Consider the following 27,146-nt stretch of genomic DNA (forward strand, 5'->3'; position numbering starts at 1 on the left):
GATCCTGAATGGAAGAGTACATAATAAGTCTTTGGCCAGCACTAACATCAAGCAAATTATTTGTTAATGAGAAAAAGTAGCTTTGCCCCCCACCTTACTCAGTGCATGGGGGAGCGCACCTGGGTTTGGAGAGGTTTGTGGTCAACTAGGCATCTCTTCATGTGCAGTGCATACTTACCCTATGTTTGCTATGGAGGAGACGTTGCTGCTGCTTGTAGTGTAGTGTCTTGTTAAGCCAGTACATACTTTCCACTTACTGGAAGGGAGCTGAAGGTACTCTGTGTGGCCATATGTGTTCGTGCCTAGCATCCCTTGGAATGCTCAGGGAGGAAGGATAAGGGGTGATCAGGAGCCCTACTTTGAGAGATGTAATCTTTCCACCCACCCTGCATTCCCAGTGTGCCTTCACCTTTTTTCTGTCTGTGAGGGGCTTTCTCCTTTCAGCCTGAGTTGGAGAAGTAAAGTTGAGGTTCATCTCAACTGGTTCATCTTTGCATCTGGAGTTCTGTAACAGAATACCTTTTAGGGTTCTTGGAAGACTAGTACTTGTTTGCCTTCTTACTTCGTCGCTAGCCTTGGCTGTTGGTTTGTACAAAGGAAGGACTTGGGGACAAAATGCCTTTCACTACCTCCGCATCACCAGGCCTGTAGTTCTGTAGACAATAATCGACTATGTAGCCCAGTGCTTCTCAAACTGAGGGTTATGATGTGGTTCCTGACTGTGTTGCACAATGAAGGGGTTTTTTTTTTTTTTCATTCTAGGGGCTTTTTGCTTTTGCTGGGCCAAGAGCTCACCACTACTACTGTGAAATACCTTTAAGAGACAGACTTGCTTGCTCCCTCTATGTCATGCTTAATTTCAAAAAATACATACTGTCTATATACATACCTATATTAATATTTTAAAATGAAAAAAATATAAATGTGTTGACTATTGATGTGTCAGCTGTATTTTCTTTTGTAGAGGGGGAGGCAAGGCTTGAAACATAGTTTACAAGTGGGTCCTGTAAAGTTGAGTAAGTTTATAGCTGGATCCCACTTCAAATCAAGATATGCAGAAAGGGCTATATCAGTGCTTCTCAAACATTTTGAACTCTCTTCCCCTGTTGTAGCTTATATACTCCTAGTGTTATGAGTCGTGACTGGCTGCAGAATAGAATTCTGACCTTCAGCATGACTGGGAGAGGTGTGTGTGGGCAGTCACCTTGGGTGAATTTGGTGCCAACAGCTACGTTGCTGACAAATCTTATCCATGACAAAAGGATAATAGGGTACCAGTGGGGCATCAACTAAATGTATTTATTTAATTAAAGTATTTTTACCCTGCTCTTTAGCCAGAAAGGTTCACAGAAGAGCTTACAGATATCAGCGGTAAGTCAGGCCCTGCCTTTAGGCTTATGATCTAAAGACATAACACATGAGGAAAGGGGGATGGGAAGGGAGGAGGAAAAAAGCAAGCTTAATCACTCAATCTTAAAACGTACAGTTCTTATAAAATCAAGCTGGAATAGAAATAGTTTTGGTAGCCTGATGGAACTATCCATTCTTCCCCACCGTGCCCCAGTCTCTGGTCATAGTAGTTGAGTCTAGCTTGGTTATAAGAGGTAACTATTTCAGAAAAACAGCGTAACTTCACTACACCAGTAGAATCTGCAGTTACATCAGCATAGGGGATATAGTAGCAATCCTGTCTTTGTCCAGCTGGTGTAACTCGAGGATAAGGCTGCAGTGTTACCTAACCAATGGTCCTACTTTGATTCCCCCTTCCATTTCTTTACAATAAAGGTAAAATAGATTTTAAAAACTGTGCAGAGAGACCTTTTAGCTTTAAAAATAGTATTGTATTTCTTTGCCCAAAGGAAATTAGTATGCTAGGTTAATTAGCGTTAAGATGCATGATAGCTCTTTATATCTGCTATTGATAAGTCCAGTTTATTGTGCCTTGCAATACCTAATCTGATAGGTACTTAAAAACAGTACTTAAGTTGTATGTCTGTGCTTACATTTCTTTCCCCAGATTTTTAAACAGTACTGATGTTGACACACAGAGATGCAGAGGCATATCATATTGATGTACCTCTAAGAATGATCAATTGAAGAATTTGTGCACTACTAAAATGTGACTATATACATGATCTCCTATAGCATGCTATCATAGCTAGTGTTTCAAAAAATTGCCAGGGGTTAGTTTACTTTTCAGAACAGCTGGCTTGGAGCAAGTAAAAGCTTTAGATCTGGTCTGTACATAAGGGTGGGCTAAAAAAACTCTCACTTCTATTAGAGCAATGTATTATTAGATTCAGGTTGGCTTGGCTGTTCCAATACAAAATGAAATGCTTACCGTAGTGTTCCATGGAATTTAGCATTAGAAATTTGCATAACCTTGATTCTTTTGTAGCAATTAGAAGATGATAAACAATACTAAATCAAGGCACTTAGACAAAATGCTGGAAATTCTAGCTTGCTCTGGTAAATGTTTAAGCGTGAACATTCCAGTGAATGTTCTAACTTGGTATTTCATCTCAATGGGAGTTCATGATAACAGGTAAGTAGACAAGTAATTTTTCTAGGTTAACTGAGGCACTTTAAAAGCTGGGCTTGATAAAGCTTGTGCGTGCATGATTATTTTTGCAGTCAAGTTACTGTGCATAATTACTATCAAGTGGCATATTAAAAAGCCATGATTTAAGTCTGCATACTCGTAGGTTTACAATATTTTAAAGATGGTCCAAGCTACCATGGAAAAGAAGAACTTAAACATTCTTTAGTGATTTAAATCTTTTCTGAAAATTGGCATGTTTTTCCCAGAAGAAACTTAATAGTGATAAGTAGTTTAAAGCTCATGGAAATGTTAGTGTAAGATAAGTTTTTAAAGTATTCTCCACTTGATATATGAGATTCTTTAAGGATTTGAACACAGCTATGTTGCAATTATTGAAATTAATGTTACTTTTTACTTTCCCAGATGGAATACCTCAGGTTTACTATTTTGGCCCTTGTGGCAAGTATAATGCCATGGTGCTGGAACTACTGGGACCTAGTTTGGAAGACTTATTTGACTTGTGTGATAGGACTTTTTCTCTGAAAACTGTTCTTATGATAGCCATACAGTTGGTGAGTATAGTTTCTTTTTTTTTTTTTCCTTAAATGGGCTTTTGTACAACATTAGCTTAGATATTCTTTGAGTAAATGCAGATCAAAGGATTGTTCTCCACTATATTTCTAGTTTAAATGTTTGAAGACAAAGGGTTGAATCCAGAGATCTTATGAGCAGAGAAAACAGTTTTCACTTATTCTCCCACACCCCCTGAAAATCTGCTCCGGAGGATTGGAGGACCCTCAGGAACAGTGTAGGAGGTAGTTTTAGAAGGAAAAGGGAATCCATGAGAGACAGCCGCTGTTGGATCACCAGCCATTCTGCAAATGGAAGGATATCTTCTTTTCATGGAAGGGTTATTCTGAATCGAAGTCAAAATCTTTGTATCGCAGTAAACTCATCAAAAGCAAAACCTAGATCCGGCATAAAGCCACATCTTGAGGATTCTGTATAGTCATTGATAGAAAACGTAGACTTCTGGATCTAGAAAAGCTGAATTCTGTGTGGTGTGTAGGTATGCCTCTCCTAGTCATAGAAACTGCCAAACAGCAATGCAGACAACTCGCACCCCATCCCCTGACCACTGGAAGCTCTCTGGGCTTGTCCTGTCTGAGCTTCTGGCACTTGACACTGCAGCTAGATTTTTCTTAGGTATTAAAGCTTAAAAGTGTCCTCCCAATATGAAATATTTATGGACAGCACAGAATGCCAGGCACTACCTATTTTAACAGAGGCATTAAAAAAACCCTGCCATGTTTACTCACTGAGCATATAACACCGCCTATTCTTGTACCCTGAGCTAAAGCAAGATTTAATAAGAGGAAAGCCTCCATTTTTAATTTGACCCATGAGGAAGCATGTTCCTTCAAGACGGAGAATGCTTGCTTTTATTTGTTCTGTTACTATAGTTCGGGTTAAAAAACACACACCTTTCTTTTTGTTCTATTTAATAGATTTCTCGAATGGAATATGTTCATTCAAAGAACTTAATATACAGAGATGTAAAACCTGAAAACTTCTTAATAGGACGACCAGGAAACAAAACTCAACAAATTATTCATATTATAGATTTTGGTTTGGCAAAAGAATATATAGATCCAGAGACAAAGAAGCACATACCGTACCGAGAACACAAAAGCCTTACAGGAACTGCTAGATACATGAGTATAAATACACATTTAGGAAAAGGTATGTATTCCTTTTTAGAACACAAATTTAGCAGCTTCACTAGATTTCTGTGGCCAGTTCTTTGCGTATTAATAATCACTTTTGCAAACTTGAGTTTTTTCTTGAAAATTTTTGTTTGGTAGTTTAAATATGCTTCGTTTGTTTTATTGAAGCATGCTCAGTGAGGATTACATGTCAAGTTCCAAAATATTAACTCCATTGAGTGCTCAGCTTTTAAAACCTTTTAATTTTGAAAACCTTTTAAAAATGACTAGATAGTATCTTTTCATTTTGTGAAATTTGATTGGCATCAGTGACCAGACCAAATCACGTGCACCACCTTCAGTCAAGTTGTTGCCTTTTTATATTACGGTGCTTCCATCTCTTCACATTAAAGGCTTTATGGAGCAGTAATGAGGGCCTGATAATTCCCACTTCTGCCAATTTGGCCAAGATTTAGACTTCAAAACCATGGGATTGGTACAAAATGTCTATAGCCATAATCTATTGTAATGAAGGAGAATTGGAGCTTCCCAAGTAGAACAATTATTTAATAAACTGCCCTGGAAACTGTTGAATGGCATCAGAAAAATCTATTACAAATTAAAAATTATGCAAATTGCAGCTTTAATATGTGATTGGGAAAGATGCCTAAATATGGTGCATAGTTAATTTAGAAAGAAAGATAAAGTGCATCGATGGATAACTAGTTTCAGCTCCATAAACCATATCAAATATATTTGATGTAATAGAGAACTATAGCTACTTTGCATATCTGAGCCTCATTCAGCAAGCACATGTTGGAAGCTGAACGAGAGTGGATGGCCATCGGCCTTTTTTCCAAGTTGGAAATTGTCCTCAAAGATGAAAAATATGTGAGCTAGTCTGGAACAAAATCTTTATTGAAAATTGGTATGTTTACTTGTCTTACTGTTATCTGTTTAGTAATCCCTCTGCCTCCCCTCCCCACATTTCTGTAGCCATCAGAAATAGGAAAACAATGAAAGCTTGGAGTCATAGAATTCTGACTGGCTCATGGGTAGAATCATGCAGTGGGTTAATATTTTTACACTTACTTGTCACTGTCTTAAATAGCATTTGGCAACTAACCTGGTGTGAAGGACTAATTGTAAGTTTGCTATTTATTTATTTATTTATTTAACAGTTATTCCAATTTTCAACTACAGTTGTTGAAGCAGCATACAACACTTACAAACATATAATAGATACACCAAAAACAACACACTTAAAACAAAAATAATAGAAAAACAACCTGCTCAAGTAGGAACTAGCACCTGTTAATGCCTCCCATAGGGCAGTCAGTGTTAAATGGCCATGTGGTGAAGGGTAAGAATAGTCCCGCTGGAAGAGAAGCAAATGTCTGGTGTTGTCTTTGTCTGCCTACCTATCTTTCTCCAGTCTAATAAAAAAGATTAGCATGTAAATGCCAAGTACTTGTTCCATGTGCTTGAGGATTCCTCCTTCCCTTCCTATCCTTGCAAAGTATACCTTTTCTTTTGAGCTATATCTTTACCCCTCTCCTTTCATTCCAGCACAGAGCAAAGGAATAATGAGGGGAAGCAACCGTTACTGCTATGAAGTTTTGTACACCCTAATACTAATAGCATCTGCGACATACCTTGCATGCAGTTTCCATTATTTATTTACTTATTCAAAATACTATATCCTGCCTTTACCAGTATGTGCCTATGTTACAAAACTCAAAACAAGAAATTATAAAACCAACCCAAATAAACCAATCTTGATCAAAACCATATGAAAACAAGCAGCAGTAAAAATCCAGTTGGGTAAAAGCCTTGAAAATAGAGTCTTTACCTGACTTCTAAAAGATACGTTTTATGTACCAGACAGATGTCTCCGGGGATCCTGTTCCAGAGATGGAGTTGCACCACAGAAAATGCCCTATTCCTAGTTGTCACCTGCCTAAACTCTGAAGGCAGACCACCCAAAGCAGGGACTCTGAGGATTCAAGTGAATAGGCAGGCTCATATGGTTGAAAGCCTCCTGTCCCACTGTTAGAAAGACTGCATTATGAAAGGCATGGCTTGCTTTCCCCCCTTCCTACGATGAAAGTTAACCCTCTAGTTCAGAAGGACTCAACTGTACAGTGTTCTGGGGTTGTATTCAACAGTGGCTTTGCCTTGGCATAAAGCACTTCTGCCTGCTTAAGTCAGTATCCTCCATTTTCACTGATCTCCCATTCTACTGCATCCCACTGTGCCATATTCCATTCTGTTGCAGAGGGTCCCCCAACCGTCAAGGAACAGTAGTTTGGGGTGGGGGAAAGGGTCATAAATGGGTAGGGGGTATTGGAATAAAGTGGGTCCCCCAACTTAAATGAGCAGAAACCTTTTCCGCCAGGGCAAAGTCACCACCGGATACCAGCCCTGGTTTTCTCCTTTCCTAGCTCTAGATCTTATAGATCTAAGCCACAAACAGCTTTCAGAAGCCAGTGCATGGAGTTGTTCCCTGCTTCTTCAAAGAGGAGAAGATGGTGTGCTCCTTCAGAATGCAACTATGTTTGTAAAATATAGGACAAAACTAAAGATGCAATGTACATGCTGTTCTATTCTTCCTTCTCTCTTCCCCCCAAACCCCACCATCCTGAAAGGAGCTATGAACAGCTCTGCATGTAGCCTTGGAACGCAGTCCCTCCTCCCAAATCAGGAAGGGGAAGGCAGGTTTGTAAATGCAGTAAGCTGGGCTTACTTGTTTCCAGGAACAGGGAGAGAAAAAGTCACTGTCCTGCACTATCAGAACACAGCCTCAGTGGTTTTAAGCCTCAAATCTAGTTCGTTGTTTGTTGCTGTACCAAGGCAGCAACACAGTCAGGCTCCTTTCTAGGCAACTTTAAATATATGACTTAGGTAGTGTACAAAAGATAATAACAACAGCAACAACAATAATAATAATTCCTAACTTCTCTGTACTAGGCACTCAAGGATTTTAAGATATATTTTATAGTAAAGAATAGCTTGTTTTCTTTACAAAAGATTTTTAGCTGGAACTATACTCAAGAAAAAGCTATAAAATATACAATACAGTTCTTAAATAATTGTACAGCTTATTTGTATCATTGATTTCTTATGCATCGCATCATAATTGCTTGTTAGTCTTAATATTTTCAATTTACTTTTCAGAACAAAGTAGAAGAGATGATTTGGAAGCTTTAGGTCATATGTTCATGTATTTTTTAAGAGGCAGCCTTCCATGGCAAGGGTTAAAGGTAGTGTGTTAATTCTTTGAATTTGTCTTGTTTCTCCAAATATTGTCATAGTTTCATAAAATGTTTTTGAAGCAGTCATTTTGATGTCTTTTCAAAATTAGGCAGATACGTTGAAAGAACGGTATCAGAAAATTGGAGACACAAAGAGAGCAACCCCCATAGAAGTACTGTGTGAAAACTTTCCAGGTAATAAGTTCTGCTGTTAAAGAACAATCTTTATAGAAATTGCATTGACAACTTTTCAGGCTGGTCACTAGGTTATGTTCCTAATTATTTGTACTTGTAATATCAATCTTAAGTATACATATTTCCACCTCTTATCACTGCCATCTTGGTTGAATTGCTATTAAAAATGTTGACAAGGAAAGAGTTGGTGTTCCTTCTGTTCCCTCGCTGTTTTCATTACTTCTAACAGCTTTTATGAATTGGTGGCTGTTTAAAATTGCTGGCTATTAAATGCTGTAGAGTAAATTCATGGGGGAGACCTTTGGAAGGATCTGTGTGGCCACCAAATAGCTTCCATTGCTAATAATCCAAGAGTGCATCCTGAAATAGTTAACTCATAAGGAGCAAAGGTTTTGGTTATTTAAATAGCATAGCGCGTACACTGTATTCCTGGGGAAATAATAAAACTTGTGGAAAGAGAGGGATGGAACATACAGTGTTGGGATGAAGAAAGTAAAGAACAAGTTAGAATAAGTGCATATCCCTCTGTCATATGAATTTTTCCTTTGTATTTATGGGCAGGCGCAGTAATTTCAGAGTCTGGAAATTTAAAATCTGTTAAGTTTGAAAATACGTGAATTCATTCAGAAGCTCTAAATAATCATAGTTATTGTAAAAGCAGAAGAATGTTTTTCGATAAGGGAATAAATACATGTTTAATAGTCACACTCCAGCCTCTACTACCTGATACAACAATATGGATCATAGTCCTGCAATTTTATAGAATGGGATTAATTAAAATGTATTAATTTTCTTTCTGTAATAATTTTCTTGCTGTAATCTGTTATATTCATGGCATGGAATTGAAATCTTTATCTGCATATATTATGGATGTGTACATACAAAAAGATAGAACTCCCCTGAACATGATCAAAGGAGTAAATGAGCATAGTATGCTACTATGAAAGCTCATTATCCTACATAAATTAATCTAGACAAATTTTGTCCATAGAATCCGGAACACAAAATGTTCCAATACAAAAAATGGATGACACAACAGAGGCTCACAAGAACCTAGACAGAATATTGGAAACTACAAGTGCATGCAAATGGTTTGATGTGGTTCAAGTGCCCCTATCTCTTGAAGACCGAATATATGAAACCAGAATATTTATTACTTGAAGTCAGATTTCAATTCTATGCCATGAAGATGATGCAGAAGAACATCTTCCCTGTGGTTAAAGAAAATGACACAGACCACAGTAAGGAAGATTAATAATCAGTGCTGTAAAGATTAGACAAGTGCCCCAGGGTTCTACATTGTGTGGGGAGCCTCTACAGATAGAAGAATCTCCCCACTTCAGAAGTTCACCCTGAACATGAGGAGGGTAAAGAGAGGGTGGAGTTAATGTGCTTATTCTCGCTGTGTAAGTAAGATTACGAATATCCAAATAGGGCTAGTATTGATACTTATGCTGTGATTGGGAAAAAATTTATTCTCTAGAATCTCTATTTAAATATGAATTGTCAGTTTAGTCTCCACTTGAACTAAATTACACTTTGTAAAAAAAATACTTTTCCTTACTAGGAAGACATAAGTTAAGGATTAAAGTAACTTAACACTTCTGTTTTTCCTAACAGTTAAAATAATAAACATATATTTATTCATGTAGAGGAAATGGCTACATATCTTCGTTATGTGAGAAGACTAGATTTTTTTGAAAAACCAGACTACGACTACTTAAGAAAGCTCTTTACAGACTTGTTTGATCGGAAGGGCTATATGTTTGATTATGAATATGACTGGATTGGTAAACAGCTGGTAAGTACAGTTTAACAAATGCTACTTAAATGCTCCTGAAATTTATGACAAAACCCAAGGGTTAGTACAGAGACTACTTGTCTACAGTATAGCAAATATAGCACTGTAGATAGTTGCAGAAGACACTCCATTTTAATCTCTGTTACTCCTGTTTTAGGCAGAAATTTGATAGACCCTTTGTGTCTTTGAGAGGAATACTGGGGTTATATTTGTCTTTGATTGTATGGAGGACAGATACTGTTTACTCTTTAAGCAGGACTACAGCAGTAGGAACTATAAAAGCTATATCCTGTTTCACATTCTATTGTATGTACCTGACTCCTACCGCTCTGTTTTGCTTCTGTGGTTTAACCATAGGAGCTAATGAAGTCTTGTTTACAGAAACTAACACTGAATTCTTAAATTCATGTTCCTTGAGTTTGAGAATATGGGAAGCTATACAATGTGAACATTTAATCGTGATCTTGTATGTTCATAAGCATTAGTGAAGTTCACAATGTATTAAATCCTCAAGGTTTAGATAGATTTAAATGGCAATTGTATTTTGTGAGCTTTCAGATGCCACTTGCTGCAGTCATGGAAAACTTCCCGTCCTCCTGATTAGGTCATTAACTGAATCATCTTTCTAAGTAGTTTTCACTAGTGCATTCTAATAAAATAGTGTGCTTCCCGACAGTAAGTTTAAACTATTTAATGAATGAATGCTTCTGAGTTAAATGTTTGGAGAGTGCCTTCTAGGATCCTAGAAGAAAATTGTTTAAGATATAAGTAAGTTAAGCTCACATTAGTCTTACAGATAGGTCCACAAAGTTACTAGCCTTCCTTTCCACATATACCAATCTAGTAATTTACATGAGTAATCTTCGTTACAGTGATTATTACTTAACAAAGGCTCCCAGGTGAGTGTGGCTGGCTTAAGTTATGCTATGGATTTTTAAAATACCTTCGATCAGTTTTTCAGAATAAATGTTGGTATCTTTGAAACCTACAGTTTTATTTTACCAGTATTCAGCATAATGTATTGTTTGTAGCCTACTCCAGTGGGTTCAATCCATTCAGATCCTGCGCTATCTTCCAACAGAGAAGCACATCCACACAGAGATAAGATGCAACAGTCCAAAAATCAGGTATGCTGTCCACCAATAATGTGTGCCAGCTTTGTACTGTAATAGTTTTGCTATAGTTTATGGTACCAATACAACAGAAGTGTTAAACATTTACCTTTTGGTTGTATTTATTGAGTATTTTCATGTTAGGCTTTAAATATTTAAATTTATTGTCTGTATAATTCAGTTTGAGCCTCAGTGTTTCAGTCTGTATTATATAATATTAAATCTCCTGCTGTCAGTGCAGACAGAATAAAGAGGTGCTCAACAAATACTGGTACCAAATACTGGTACTAGGTGCAAGATCATCCTCCTTCCACCCCAGCCCCTCTCTTTAGAGTGAATTTCCCCACTTACCTTCACCATGGTTAAATATTATATCAACACTGACATAACTGTGGTTACAGCTAACCAGGGTTCCTGCTAAACCAGGATTTGAACCCAGCTTCAAACTCAGATTTCAGATCTGATTTAGAGAGAACTCTGGTTAGCTTTCTGTTTTTGATGTTATTTCTCATGTAATGATTAATCATTCACTCTTGAGGAGGGAGTACATTGCTTTGTTGCCTCTCTCTAGAACCTAATTTCAACATTAGGTGTTAGCAAAGGGTTTGGAACTTCTGTATATCTCTGTGTTTTCTCATAGTGATGTGTCTTTTCTTAGCAAGAACTTTGTGAAACTCAAAAATAGCTACATGGAAATTGTTTCAGCTCAGCAATAACAATTGTTTGTTGCCGATAAAGATTCCCTTGTGAGAATTTCCCATGTTGCTATAACCAAAAAACCCTTAACTTCTGAACTATATAGTATAATTTTATAAATGTTCTTGAAATAATTGGTTCAGTGCTTGCTCATAGTCTGTGAGGTGCTCTGTAGCACTTACTATATTTTACATTTTCTGAGGTGGTTCAGCCATTTGAGCTGAACTATATTGATTGGCTTTACAACAAGAGCTGAATAAAAATACATAAGAATATCAGATATTAGCAGTAGCTAGCATTCTCACAGTAGCTAGTATTTTTCAGACCCAAGCTAGTGGGTAACAGCCTGGTCTGGCTCCATCTATTCTTTGGTTTCCCTCAGCAGGACAGATAGTCAGTCCCTTTCAAGCCCAAGATGGTGGAAAGGGCATGGTCCAGCTGAGCCATTGTAAAATGACTAAAGGTAAAACTGGGGCTCACTTATGCTTATAAAATACAGGTTGTACAGCCTGGCCCAAGAATCAGTGGGGAGACTAAGAAATGTACATTACTGCAAGGGTAAGGAAACTGGCTTACCAGATGATGTTAAACTGCTACTCCCATCATCCCTGCCCATTGGCATATTGGTTGGAGTTGTTGGGAGTTGATGTCCAAACGCATCTGGAGGGCTGCAAGTTCTCCATCCCTGCATTAATCCTTATAAATATAAGAAATATGGATGCGTAAAAGCTTTAGTTCAAAAATGTCATTTTCCACATACTCTTAATTTTTCTATACAAAATTATGTTACTGTGAACATTAAGTTTTTTATTTGTTAAAAATGTGAAGTTCATTACTACTTTAAAAAAATAGTTTGACAGATTTTATTTTTATTTTTTTAACATTCAGTGTTACAATGACAAAATCTATACTAGTTGAGTGTGCATGTCATGGAAGTACTGAAGCTCTCACTTTGTTTGTGTTCGTCTGTGATATTATGTTGATATTTTTTACAACGGAAAGCTTTTCCCACCCCAAATGGCTGCCCCCGGATATTCCTATTCTGCATGGGGTTTCATGTTTGAAGTTTTTGTTGAGTGACCCCAATTAATTTTATGGTCTGTAAAACAAACAAACTTTAAACATGTCTTTCTGTATTCAGATACATATGTACACGTGTTGCTACATGTGCATAGGTGCCCATGTCTTCTTGTGACGTCTATGTAGAATACAGTTTAGTAGCCGCATGAAGTGTTTAATATGTTCTGGGTTCTTATTCCTCCTCTTCCATGCATGCTTAATGCATTATATAACTGGCAGTCGACAGACCACAGGGCAGCTTGGGACCCCCATCAGGCCAATCCCCATCACTTGAGAGCTCACCTAGCAGCTGACAGACATGGTGGCTCGGTACAGGTATTTTCTGTTCTTTGCATGACTATTTCCACATCTTGATATCCTTGGACACACATGGCATGTGTCTATAGTTTTCTGTTAAAAATTCTACTTCATAACTATGCCCATAACCCAATTTCTTTGCTCATAATAGCCATACTGAAAAGTCATGCAAAATTTGACTTGTTTTCTATGAATGCTTGTAGAACAAGCCATCTGACTTTTGAATGAAATACGTTGGTATGGTTGACTGGATTAGTCTCAAGCTCTGAAATTGTCACTTGGTGGTAATAGAAATGGCAGTACTATTGGGACCAAATGAATTCTGACTAGTGGTACTATTATTTTGTCCTTAATAGTAAAACAAACCAGCCTGTATAATATTTGCAAACTATTGTGCTACTGGAGCATACTTAATTAGGCTTTTTGTCAGTGAGAAACTATTTTGGTATTTTTCTTTTCCAGTCAATCAGATGGAAATGTAGTCAGATTCCAAAAACGTGTTTCCCTGATTCAGGAAGCTGTAAGAACAGTAGAAATCCACATATCAGTTGTACTGTGCTTGTGTAGCTGTCCCTCCGTCAAAAACAGATGATCAGTGCTTTTGGCTCTCACCTTGCTGGCCCTTTTTAAACAGTCAGGAGGAGAATCTCTGGATTGCATTTTCCAGCTCTCCGTATAATAGATGGGTACTGTCAGAGCCACAAGCATTGATTAATTTCTTAGGTGGTGCATGTGTGGTGCGGTAGTACCATAGTTCTCCCAGTTCTGAACGCAACATCCTTTTCCCATGCTCATACTTAGCTGCTTATGGGGAGATACATGAGTTCAAACCTGTTTTCCACTTGGAGAGGTCTCACTCAATTACACTATTGTATTTTTAAAGGTTTCTAATGTTTGTATACCGCCCAGAGACCTTTGGCTATTGGGCGGTATAGAAATGTAATACATGAAATGAGATTAGATTGAATGAGTATAAAAGTAGGTTGTGACTCTGCATCTCCACTTGCAAAATGAAGAAAAAGCAAGTTAATGTATTTATTTCACTTTTACAAGAAGGAATCCCCACAAGGGGTAGACCATATAAAATGTGTGGGGAACTGGCAGCCCACAGTGTCTCCTTGGCTACCCTTTCCTTGCCCCTTCAGCAGTTACGCTTGAGAAAAGCCTCCCGTTGGAGTCAGACTGACTACTGGGTAGGGTTACGTTTTCCGTCCCTGCACGCTACAGTGCCCACAAACATCCTGCCCCTCCTCTGGTGTGGCAGTCAGATTGGAAAAAAGCCTAATGGAAAAAAGCCCATTGATTCCAGTGGGAGGCTTTTTCATGCCTAATTGCTCCAGAGGGGGCATCATCGTGAGTCTGAATGGAGGTAGTATTTGGATGGATGGATGACTGGGGTGTGTATGTGGCTTTGGTCCCACTCATCACTAGCACACGGCCATAGAAGGTTACTGATGAGGGAATGCTGCCGTCAGTATGAAAAGGTTACCCCACTGCAGATACAGTGACACTGGAGAGAAAATTAATTTTTACTGACCTTCTCAAAGTAAGTATCAGATGGAGTGTGAAGATGTATGAAACATATAGAAGCTAATCATTAGAATCCTCTAGCCCTTTAAATGGACTCCCCCAGTCCCTTAGGAAAATTGAGTGGTTGCAGTTGTAACTCCCTGGCACCCCGCCCTCTCTTCCCTGTATCTGAAATAAGGACTTGCATAGACTACTGCATCTTTCCCAGGAACCATATAGGCCTCTGATTGATTGGTGGTCTTCCCTGCCCACTGCCAGCACTCTGTCTCAAATTTTTATCACTAATACCTATCCAAAGCTAATTGAAGCTCTGCCTTTTTTATTCCTCAGCGGCCATGTGTCAACTACAAATCACTCAGACACACGAAGGATACCTTTTTGACATCTTTTATGTAGCCATAGTCAGGATTGGCTGAAATCTGCTATTTGTCCGCAGTGCTAGACAACAATGGAAACAGAATCCATGTCTCATACTGAGTGATTTTAATCAGCATCTGAGACAGGATTGGGAATGGATGATTCAGGGTATAGAAGTAGAGACAATAATAATAATCACTTAACCTCTGGCTTGTTAAAAGGAAATGAAAGGGTTAAATGTTGCTTCATATGTTACCATTTTTTACTTGACCCCAACATCCATGTTAGAAAAGGGATGTGCATTGTAACTAACTGAACTGTAGTTTGTTAGTTTTTTCTGTTGGGCACTGCTGATCTTCATGAAGGACATGGTGACTTATAATGCTGCCCTTATTTTTGCTGTTTCTGTGAGGTGAGAGAACATCCTTGCTCCTCACAGCAGTAGAAATGAAATTAAGAATACTGATACTGCAATAAAACAGTCTTTTTGAGTTGTATTATTTGTCTAAGGACCTAATTGCTATTGTTCAGCAAACTGTTACATGGTTCAGTTCTGTAGTCTTATTCTCTGTGACAAAGATCACAAGCTAGGCCAGTGTTGTCATAGTGATTATTTTATTTATTTCATTTCATTTTTTTCTGCCCAATAGCTGAAGCTCTCTGGACAGTTCACAAAAATTGAAACCAAAAAGTACACAGTAAAACAATACAAAAATATAAAAAATATTAAAATATTAAAACCACAATATAACAATACAACCAAAATAAAACCAGGATAAAATCTAGCAGCAATGCAGAGATTTAAAATACTGATTTAAAACAGCAAAGCTAAAAAGACTAGAAAGCTAAAATACTAAAATGCCTGGGAGAATAAAAAGGTCTTCACCTGGCGCTGGAAGGAATACAATGTGGGTGCCAGGCGAACCTCACTAGGGACCTCATTCCACAGCCGGGGTGCCACAGCAGAAGAGGCCCTCTTCCTGGTAGCCACCTGCCTCACTTCCTTTGGCAGGGGCTCACGGAGATGGACCGCTGAGGATGATCTTAAGGTCCAAACAGCCACATATGGGAGGAGGCGATCCTTCACATAACCTGGCCCCAAGCTGTTAAGGGCTTTGAATGTTAATACTACCACTTTGAATTGGGCCTGGAAATGGACTGGCAGCCAGTGCAGCTGGAAAAGTACTGGCATGATATGAGCTCATTGGCCAGTCCTGGTTAACAATCTTGCTGCCCTATTTTGGACCAGCTGAAATTTCTGGAATAATTTTCAAAGGCAGCCCCATGTATAACATATTGCAGTAATCCAGACAAGAAGTTATCAGAGCATGGATAACTGTAGCTAGGCTATCTTTGTCCAGATAAGGACGTAGTTGGGATACCAGTCTAAGCTGATAAACAGTGCTCCGTGCCACTGAGTTCACCTGTGTCTCAAGTGACAGTTCTGGGTTCAAGAGCACCCCCAAACTACGAACCCGATCCTTTAGGGGGAGTGTACCCCCCTCCAGAATAGGTTGACTATCATCTAGCTGGGCAGACGAACCACCCACCAACCGTACCTCCATCTTGTCTGGATTAAGTTTCAGTTTACTGGCCCTCATCCAGTCCATTACTGTGCCCAGGCCTGATTTAGAACAGCCACTGCCTCACCTGGGTTTGATGAAAAAGAGGTAGAGCTGGGTGTCATCCACATATTGATGGCACCTCAGCCCACACATCTGGATAACCTCCCCCAGCGGTTTCATGTAGATGTTAAACAGCATGGGGGATAAAATAAAGGCCTGTGGAACCCCATGGCATAATTGCCATGGCACAGAGCAATAATCCCCCAGCACCACCTTCTGGAATCAGCCATCCAAGTAGGAGCGGAACCACTGCAGTGCAGTGCCTCCAACTCCCAGCCCAGACAGCCTGTCCAGAAGGATACCATGGTCGATGGTATCGAAAGATGCTGAGAGGTCCAGGAGAATCAACAGAGTCACACTCCCCCTGTCCCTCTCCTAGCAAAGGTCATCCCACAGGGTGACCAAGGCAGTTTTCATTCCAAAACCAGGTCTGACGCCTGATTGAAATGGCTCTAGGTAATCTGTTTCATTCAAGAGTGCCTGGAACTGTCCTGCAACTACCCACTCAAGCACCTTGCCCAGGAAGGGGATGTTGGCCACTGGCCTATAATTGTTAACGTCCTCCAGGTCCAGGTTAGGCTTTTTCAGGAGTGGCCTGATTACCACCTCTTTTAAAGAGGCCAGCACCACTCCCCCTCTCAAGGAGGAATTTACAACCTCCAGGACCCAGCCGGACATCCCCTCCTTGTTTGATGTAATAAGCCATGAAGGGCAAGGGTCGAGCACAGAAGTGGTTGATCGGACTTGGCCAAGCACCTTGTCCACATCCTCAGGCCTCAAAAACTGAAACTCATCCAATAAAACTAGACCAGATGGTGCTCTGAACGCCTCTACCAATGAAACTGCATTAATCGTGGTGTCCAATTTATGATGAATCTGAGCGATTTTATCTTCAAAGTGCTGTGCAAACTCGTCACAGCATGCAACCGAGGGTTCCAAAGTCTCTCTCCCTGGCCCAGAATGTAACAGGCTGTGAACCACTCAGAAAAGCTCCTCTGGACAAGACTGAGAAGATGCAATGCTGGTGGAAAAGAACTGTCTCTTTGCCACCCTCACTGCCACAGAGTAGGCTCGATAATGAGCTCTAACCTGTGTTCAGTCAGACTCAGCAAGAGTTTTCCTCCACCTGCATTGTCTAGCCATCTCCCCTCTTGCTTCATTGCCCTCAGCTCGGGTGTATACCAAGGAGTTGGCCGGGCTCTGCTCAGAGGGAGAAGGCGCTTGTGCACGATTGTGTCAACTGCCCAAGTCATATCTGCATTCCGCAGAGCGACCTGGGCTTCGACAGGAGCACTAGCCATACCAGCAGGAAAATCCCCCAGAGTCCTCTGGAATCCATCAGAACACATTAGCCTCTGGGGGCGGACCATTTTAATAGGTCCCCTACCCTTTCAGAGGGGAAAGGCTGCCAAGAGTATAAACCTCAACAGGAAGTGATCTGACCATGACAAAGGGCCAGATGTTAATTCCTCCACTTTCAGATCACCATCCGCCTGCCCAGTCGAGAAAACCAGATCAAGCGTGTGTCCTTTTACATGTGTTGGGCCAATTACATGTTTGGAAAGCCCCATGGTTGTCATGGCACCCATGAAGTCCTGAGCCTCCCCAGATACAGCAGCCTCGGGATAGAAGTTGAGAACCCCCAGAACCATCATCCTAGGGGGTCCTCAACACCAAGTCTGAGAGCACTTCCATCAGCTCAGGGAGGGACTCTGATGGGCAGTGGGGTGGGCGGTACACTCCCTAACCTGCCCTGGGTACCCAACAAAAGGTACACTCAAGATCTGCAGTGGAATGAGCAGGAAGCCCAGAGAGGGGGATTGAATTCCTATAGACCATGGCAACCTCCCTCCCTGACTCTCGAGCTGGTATTGGTGCTGTACTGAGTACCCAGGAGGGCACAGCTGGGAGAGAGTAACCCCGCCTAGTTCCCCCACCCAGGTCTCAGTAATACATACCAAGTCAGCCCTCTCATCCACAATGAAATCATGGATGAGGGAGATTTTATTTTGGACCGACCTGGCATTCAGCAGCAGCAGCAGCACCAGACTCGAGGGCAAGCTGGTAAGGCTTCCAGGAACCATCTGGCTGGGGGAAGAACCAGAAGAGGGGATAGCCGTAAGGTTTCTTATAGGAGGTAAGGTGGCTCTGTCACTGATGTCTGACACCTCCTTAACTACCTTTGACTGAAAAAGTACAAATGGCAAGTGGCTACAGTATCCACTGGCAGCTCTTCCTATCAAGTGGCACAATTATAGAGATCTGTGAAAAGTGTTATCCTCAAATATAAATTGTGATTTCATGTGCTTCTGTTAGTGGGTTTGTGAGTTTGGTCACATATGTTTGATATGCTCTAGCCATAAGACCTGAGCTAGCCAAGCAATCTGTGATCCAGAGACTTAGATCAGTTGGCATAAAAATTACCCTGGTCATAATTATACTGCAAATGATGTGTGACGACCTTAGAATCATGGAAATGTGTCCTAACGTGGTGTCTTACTCTCATCAGTGATCCTCGGTCCTTGTCTACCCACCTATGTATACCTATTTCTCTGCAGTATTCTAGATGTCCCATCATTTCCTTTATTCATCTTGATTCCTGACAATTTGCATTTTCGGAACAATTCAATCTGATTAATTTTGATAGCAGAAATCTCAGTTTGACAAACAAATCCCAGAAGATGTCCTGGGCTCTTTGTCATTGACATATTTCAAATCATTTTCCCAGGTCAAACCTTCCTAGAAGAAGGGTCCTGAACAGCCAAGCTGTCATTGTTTTTGGATTACAACATTTGACAACCTTATTATAGTATACCTCTACAAAGCATGTAAGAATAAAAACACATACATTTAACCTTCTGTTGGATTTACTAATTATGGATCAGCACAAGCTATCTAGCATTTGATGAAATATTCTGGGTATTTTTCTTGTGTTTGAACATGTAAGCTTGAAATAGTGTTCTAGACTCAGAACTAGAACACTGCCTACATGTATTGCCTATATGGAGATGCATGCATGACTGGTTTAAGGCAGCAGATGTTTACCTATTCTGTGTGGTCAAATCTTTACCTTCGCACAGCCTAAAGAGTCTTAGGCCTGAGTTTGGATTATTTCTCATCCATTAATGCAGCATTTGAGATGTGGTTTTGGGGAGATATGTAAATCCAGATTAGGATTATTAATAGCTGTTGTAATTTGTAACATTTAAATGAAAGTATTCAACTCATGGCTGATCTCAAATACAAATGGTCTGTAAAATAAGAAAAGTAGTTAAAGTTGAATCATTTCGCATATCTGAAACTTCATCTTTGATTATTTACTTAGTCTTCAATGTTGTCCCAAGAACTTCCAATAGATTTGCAGCTTAATCCTGCTGTCTTAACTTGCTGCTGCTGTTTTAACTTCCTTCAGCACAAAGGCTTCTGCCATCTACAACTGAAATACCATCCTATGCCAGCAAATAAGGCACAGCTACACAGTTCTGCCCAACTTGATTTTAATTGTCTTGTTGCGACTGTATTTTTCACATGCAACACATGCTGGCTTTTAGGATGCTACGTAAGAGTCTCTTAACAGATCTACTCTGATAATCTCCTTTTGCAGCACAGATGAATCATGCACAGCTTTGTTCGCTGGCACAGCAGCACTGATTGCTACTAAACAAATACAGAAATGGTGTAGGAGGGCCATGTCCCGGCATCACAGGATAAGTGATGCACCTTTGTACTGTGAGTAGGAGCTAGTACCATCACCAGATCTTTTGTTACACTGCTGTTGCAGAGTGGAGCATAGAGCTGTTTACTTACAAACATAGACTGTATCGCTGTTCCTACACACTGAAGTACTAAAGATTTTCAGTGATGATGAGGAAAGAGGAGCTTAACGTGTGCAAAACAGTGTTTGTTTTTTGTGTTCATTCTTGGACATAGACGGACAGTGTGTACTGTTTCTTCAAAAATACTTTTTTAGCACTGAAGATATTAGCCTACATTATTAGGTTTGGCAGTTATAAAGCAACTGAAAGCATCTTGAAATGGAAAGATTTAACCTTGACTTCGTAGATTAAAAATAGTCCTCTGTTCTCATTTGTCTGTATTTTCAGTAGATCCAAAAAAATAAAAGCCATCCATTGGTAGTGATTATGAGTTTTTAAAAAGTCTCACAAACAAGTGGGTGTGGTGCTTTGGGAAATCTGTCCTCAGTTTTATTCTGCATCTTCAGCTTCCATTAAAGAAAATGAACGATTCAAGTGGTGGGGAAAAATTGACAGGTTGTTTAAGAGTGTTTGACTTAATATGAGACATTAAAAACTTTCTGATAATTTTTGTCTCTCGCTTTAGTTTCTGTAGGCAACATACTGTTCATTGTTAGTGTTTCACTAGCTAGCCTCCTACATTCCTGTTCTACAAAAGTTTGTCTTAGTTCCTGAAAATATCAGCTGAATTGCACTGATGAATTGCCTCTTTCACTGTACTTGCATTGTAGTAACTTGAAACACTTATAAAAGGTCTCTTTGAATTGTGTTTTTGTTTACCCTTTAGCAAATTATCCAGAAGTCTTACTGCTTATTGTAGGAGGTTGATTTCACTTTATATTCAGACTCCGGAACTATTTTTGTAAATAATGTTTTAAGCTTGCCTGTTTACAGACTGCCAGTTCGTTCTTGCTCTAGGGTTATCCCGATTTGCTGAAATAGCTTGTCCAAGTACATTGACATGGGTGCTATACCATATTAAAAATCTTTGTTTTGCTCCTCTTAAAACATATGGTAAAATATGCATTAGTAGATTATGTGAACTTGTTACATTGAAATTGCCAAGTTCCCAAGAAAGTTTATTTAAGAACTGGTCATGCACAGGTGCTTTAAAATTTGAAATAAGCATGGTCTTGGATGCAAAAATTTGTTTCAGGAAATGGGAGTGACTAACATGTTACACACATACAGTTCCTGCTTTTCAAAATCAAAAGTTGTATTACAAGATTCATTTGGAGTTTTGTGTTAGTGGTATTGAGATTTGGTATCATTAGCCAGTGGCTTAGCACGTGAAGCTGTTTAGTAAGGACTAAATCAGGTTTATGTTCTTGAAGCTAACTCCCCCACCCTCCACATAAGTTCTTTCCAGATGTTTGGTAGTAGAGTGAGGCATGTAGCAAGCAAAGGTTTTCATGCAGAAGAAGAAATAACACCTCTTGCTTCTTAGGGAGAGAGCCTATACTTTGGGGAACAAAAGACTTGAGGGGTAATAAAATGCTTGGCAGTATACTACTTAATTTTGTTTTTCCCATTGGAGTTTTCCTGGCACATGAAAAGCGAAATTACCCATCACAGGATATTCATAATACAAGCCTGCACTGAACTTCAGACAATTATGTGCTGTTCCCTTTTAATAGAATAGTGAAGTTACAGCCATGCTTTGCTTCATAGTAATCCTCCATTATTCATTATTATGCCATGCTGTTGAACATGTACTCTATCATTGAGCTGTAGCCTTTCCTGTACTAATTTTTGGACCCCTATTGAAGTTACTCTGTGATACGATTCTCTCATCTCTGAAAAGGACTGATCCCATCAACTACAATTGAAATGCAATATGTATCAATGCTCATCTTTGCTTATGGCAGGATAGTTTCCTCTTAATGATAGTATCTATTAATGTTTATGGAAAACTGTAGTTAGTCCTAAATGTGGTAGTTTTTCACATGCAGTGCAGTCCTATGCATGTGTACTCAGAAGTAAGTCCTATTGAGTTCAGCGGAACTCGCTCCTAGGTATGTTGAATTGCAGCCTTAGTCTCCCCCTCCCCCTTTAAATCACTTTTGTTGTAGATGGCTTTTTCTACAAGCAGTTGGAGAAGTAAAAGAAATGCATGAGGCTTTAAAAGAAAAATGGGTATAACATATGAAATAATGTATTAATAAACTAATCACAAGTCTTTCAAATGCAGTCAAATGATGCAGCAAATACAGGCATTTGTTATTTCATAATTTTTGGAAATGCTTGTAATTGCAGGTTGTAAGCTCAACAAATGGAGAACTCAACACTGATGATCCTACTGCAGGCCGTTCAAATGCTCCTATCACAGCCCCTACAGAAGTGGAAGTAATGGATGAAACCAAGTATGTATTGTTTTAAACGAAATAATCCCTATGTTGACACCACATCTTGTGTGTTGGGTCTGCCAGTTACTCGCTACGACAGTTTTTAATTCTTAAATGTAACAAGCAAGTCAAATCACTTAAGCAGCTTTACTTTGAAGTTGTAAAAAAGAAAAAAAGGGGAGAGGCTTCATTCACTTGCCAGCAAAATGCTTCTGTATTAGATACGATGGTTTTTTCAGATATGAACACCCAAGGTGTAGGGCTAATCACACACTAGTTTCATATAGCACAATATCATGTGCATATGTAATACACATGGAGGGAGGAGGTAGCATGGAAGGGGAGCCTAGCTGTTCTCTGGGGGAAAATGTTTTTCTTTCTTTGTAAACCAAGCTGGAAGTATCCTAAGGAAGTACTTAGAAGCTGCAAAGATATGATAATGAAATTGTGATACTCAAAATGGTATGAGAGAAGAACAAACTCTGAGCATGGGGGCATTTGTGTTGCTTACAATTGATAGTGTTTTGGTACTGCAACCCAGTGGGTGTGTTAATGCCACCCTGTTTCATGCAGCTCTCCAAATCATGGTGCCCCTTGCAATGACAAGTAGGGAAAGAATACCATTTCCCCATTAACGCTTTCAGAATGATTTACAAAAAAGAATGCCACAGGCACAGTCTTCCCCAGGGAATGGTGCTGCATCCATATGTGGAAGAGCCCTTCAAGGACTCAATAGAGTGCTATTTCTTTCCTCCCCCACTGTAGTGCACCAGAACATACAAGGAATGGGAGGTCTGAGAATGTATTCCGTATACTCATCCATCTCTCCTTCTCTCTATCCAAGATCTGCATGTGCATGTTGTAGTGGTAGAAGAAACAGGGCTCTGTTGACACCTAAGAGGATCTCTTTGGATTTTAGAATGAAGCACTTCTGGGGTAGAATCATGGAAATAATTTTGATCTTTGCAACAAACAAGCAACATATGTGCATTTGTTGTACTATATAAACTGTCTGGAAAGGTCCTTAAGCGACAAGATAAATATACAATAGAAGTAGTTTAATATTTGCAATGGCAACATCTGTTTGCTCGCATTAGTTCCCATTAATTTCATTGATACTTGCAAATTCTAGTTTTGGTGTCTTAGTAACTTATTCAGTGTTGTATTATATATGCAAAATGCAGCCCCTTTGCAATGTATAGCATACTGATTCTCTTTCCCCCCTTGTATTTTCTTTGTATTAGCTGCCAGAAAGTGTTGAACATGTGGTGAGTTCTAAAGTACAGGCAGGCAGAAATGGCTCCAGAGCATTTTAAACACAAAAGAGCTCTCAAGAGCAAAGTACAATTGGAAAACCAGTACAAAAGAATTCAGATGACTTTTACTGTTGCTCTTTTTCAACATGAGAAAGTTACTGGCTTATTGAGGAGCACTTTTGCCTGCTTCAATTCTTGCTTGTTCTGAAGTGATGTAGTCTTGGTGTACTTTTGTCTAATATTTCTAAATTTATGCTTTAATATCAGTGCTTATTACAGTTGTTTTACCAATTGGTATGGCACTTTAAAGAGAAAACAATGTTTTCAGGTATTTTAACTTACACAGTAATATCCTAACATCATAAACAATTAAAACATTAGAATGCTACTAAATTATAGTAGATGTTTGCATCTATACTTAGTAAAGTGTTAGTCATTGATGATTTGGTAACTGATAGCTCACTCTGAACAATTGCTCCCCTATAATTTTGTGCATTTCTTAACTTCAGTGATTGGGTTAATCTCAGAATGGAATCTTTAAACAAGACTAACTTTTATTATATTGATTTACAAAAGTCAGCTCTAAAACTGTCTCTAAATGGCAGATTTTCTGAAGGGTTGGACAAAACTTGTCCAGCTTCCTTAGTTTGGTATTTGTATCAGGTAACTAGGAACTGTACAAAGCATTTCTTCATAAGGCTCATTACATTTTATATAACACAATACAGTATAATTTATTTGTTTAAATATAGGCTATCATATTACTATTTTTATTTGAAGTATTTTTACCCCACTCTTCAGCCAAAAAAAATGTCTCCCATAGCAGCTTACACGGGTGAATAATAAGACAGTCCCTGTTCTCAGGTTTGCAATCTAAAAGACCTGATACAAAAGGAAAAAGAATTGGTAGGGAGGAGGAATCATAGAATCATAGGAAGAATACTAACAGGCTCTAGTTTATAGTTATAATAGACAAACTAACATAAATATGTTGGTAAAGGCCATAACATAAAATACATTGACAAAACCAGTGTAAAATTGCCCCTATTAAGCTGCAGAATAAGTACAGCCCTCAGTTGCACCATAACCATGGCAAATAGAATAATAGAATCGTAGGGTTGGAAGAGGCCTACAAGACTATTGAGTCCAACCCCCTGCTCAATGCAGGAATCCAAGTCAGAGCATCCCTGACATAAATAAAACAATCTTGCATGTAAAAATACTACTTAGTCCTTCTCGTTGGGAAAGAATTCATGTTTTTGAAAGATGGACCAATAATATATCCTACCTAGAACTGGGAATAAAATTCCAACCCTAGTGTTCCCCTAAATAGGACAGTACAGTAATGTACCAAGTCTTCTACTAATTAGTTCCTACAAGACCTGGTTTGCACATAATGACAACCCAGAGTACAGGTTGCGTATGGGTTGTCATTGAATCATGCGTTGTTGTTACATGTGGACCGTGCACTACGGTTTAACTATGGGTTGTTAAACCACGAACAAACCAGAGTTCACAACTCAGCAACAGACCATGGGTTCTCCTCATGGGTTGTTCGTGGTTAACAACCCAGAGATAAACCATAGTGCAGGGTTCGCACATAATGACAACCCACAATTCAATAACCCCCTATGATGCAATGACAACCCATACTTATCCTACACTCTGGGTTGTTATGTGTGAACCAGGCCATAGCCTATTTTACATGTCTGCCTTTCTGTAAAGTGCCACAGTTGCTAAGCATGTACGTTGGTATAAAAACAGTAATATCTATGTAAACGGTTTAAACATGATTAGGGTGTAATATATATATGTGTGTGTGTATAGGCTATGAATACATTGTATATGGGAGTAATTTGAATTATCACATACACTTTATATGGTGAAATATTTTAGATTTTTTTCATTAACTCTAATATGTTATCCATATGATGTTAGACTTTGAACGACTGAACAACAACAAAATATTTGCATTGATTTTCATATGTGGAATTGCATCATTGCCTCCTCAGTCAACTGCATGTAGTCCATCGCTCTTGTCCTAATTATCCCCTCATATAACTACCTATATTAGTAAAGTGGGGTTCCAGTTGGACAACATGGGAGTGTAAATGGTAGCGAGGGCAGAGTAGTGCAGGATCTTAGCACAGAAATATTGTACTTCCAGCTGCATATTTCAGGTGGAAATTGTATGATTATGAAAGTTTTTGCTAACTCAGGAGACACTCTCACAAATGGGAGTTGGAAAAACCCATCAAATCTGAGGTATTAATCAAATATATGCTTGCAAAGAATTTTCATGCAGTGGCTAAATGGATCTGACCACTGATGGCATTATATTTTCATGTCTCACATGTGGCACTGTGGACATCCCTTTCAAATATAGTTCAGCCTTCTCAGGTAACTTTGAGAAGCTATTTCATACTGCTTCTGTTCATGTTGATGTCAGTAGAAGTGAGAAGTGCAAATAAATGCAGTGAAAATAAAATCTAGAGAACAGTTGTTTTTGAACTGTGTATTGGCTATGTCTCCATGTGCTAGCTGTCTACATACAGAAGTTGTTTTGTACCACCCCACAGTTGTTACCTTCAGGTTCTCATACCTTATGAAGCTTGTTCATGATTGCATCCTAGAACGGATTTGGAGACAACAACTGACCCAGTCTGAAAGAAGAGCTTGACTCATTTATTCTAGATTTTCTTTAGGTTTATGTTTTCTGAGAGGCTGTACTCTATTTGAAGGAGATGTTCACAATGCCATACACAATACTTGTGGAAGTAATGACCTCAGTAATGGGATTTGCCTATCCAATGCAGAAAATATTTTTTGAAAAGTTGTGTTGGAATATCCCTAAATCTGGTGGTTCTTTCACCATAAAGATGAAGTTAAGCCAATTGGGAGTGCTCTCTTTGACATTAATGAGTCCTGCTTGCTCCATCTGGCATGTGTGAGAGTGACTGCCCCAGGTGATATGCAGACATCCATGTGAATACAACTTCCACCTTAAATGTGCAGCTCATACTAGGAATGGTGCTATTTTTCGCACTGACATTTAAGGTTGTGCACTAGGGTACTTGCCACACTTGCCCTCCTTCCCTCCCTCTTCTACCTCAGAATAGGTGCTCAGGTGGTTCCGTCATACAACAAGTTACTGCTAGCTAAGTGTAGCAGGCAGGGCCTATCTGGGCTAGGGGAGAGAAAACAGTGTTGCTTGAGATGAGAGTAGCTCCCTTAGCCACCAGAGCACCAACTGCTGTGGCTGCACTGGGCTGTGGGGCTTTGCTTGGGTTGGGCAGAAATGAACATGAGAGCCGTGCAGTCTCCCAACTCTCCAAATCAATGTTCTCCTTGTTCTCTCTGAGAATGAGCAGTGTGGAGAAGATTTGTTTGAGGTGCTGGGCAAGACACGCATGTGCTTTGTTCCTTCCTAGCAGATAAATAAAATCACCTAATCTTTGGGGCACTTTTCTCTAAGTGTAGAGTGGTTAATGTTATTAGATAACTAGGAATGAAAGTCAACTTCAAATAAAATACCAATTTGCTTTTAAATCAGGGGTTCACAGCCCGAGCGCCGCACATGCATGGGCACGGGCAC

At 39.3% G+C, this 27,146-nt stretch overlaps 1 protein-coding gene across 8 annotated transcripts in view; it reads left to right on the forward strand.

The window, feature by feature from the left end:
• CSNK1G3 (casein kinase 1 gamma 3) overlaps positions 1-27,146 on the forward strand; it is a 68,736-nt gene that overhangs the window by 34,222 nt on the left and 7,368 nt on the right. For 3 of the 8 annotated variants that reach the window (XM_084833971.1, XM_084833970.1, XM_084833972.1), the window contains 8 exons: positions 2,966-3,114; positions 4,051-4,285; positions 7,426-7,511; positions 7,613-7,697; positions 9,350-9,498; positions 10,530-10,625; positions 12,606-12,701; positions 22,207-22,313. In XM_084833971.1, the coding sequence (XP_084690097.1) occupies positions 2,966-3,114; positions 4,051-4,285; positions 7,426-7,511; positions 7,613-7,697; positions 9,350-9,498; positions 10,530-10,625; positions 12,606-12,701; positions 22,207-22,313 (1,003 nt within the window). Of the gene's footprint in view, positions 1-2,965; positions 3,115-4,050; positions 4,286-7,425; positions 7,512-7,612; positions 7,698-9,349; positions 9,499-10,529; positions 10,626-12,605; positions 12,702-22,206; positions 22,314-23,539; positions 23,564-27,146 lie in introns of all 8 variants that reach the window. The other 5 variants (XM_084833974.1, XM_084833973.1, XM_084833976.1 and 2 more) reach the window with 3 other exon arrangements.

This window comes from Heloderma suspectum, chromosome 2 (assembly GCF_057233095.1).
Source record: "Heloderma suspectum isolate Gila_16-S chromosome 2, 16-S_ref, whole genome shotgun sequence".
In the NCBI taxonomy this organism is placed as follows: domain Eukaryota; kingdom Metazoa; phylum Chordata; class Lepidosauria; order Squamata; family Helodermatidae; genus Heloderma; species Heloderma suspectum.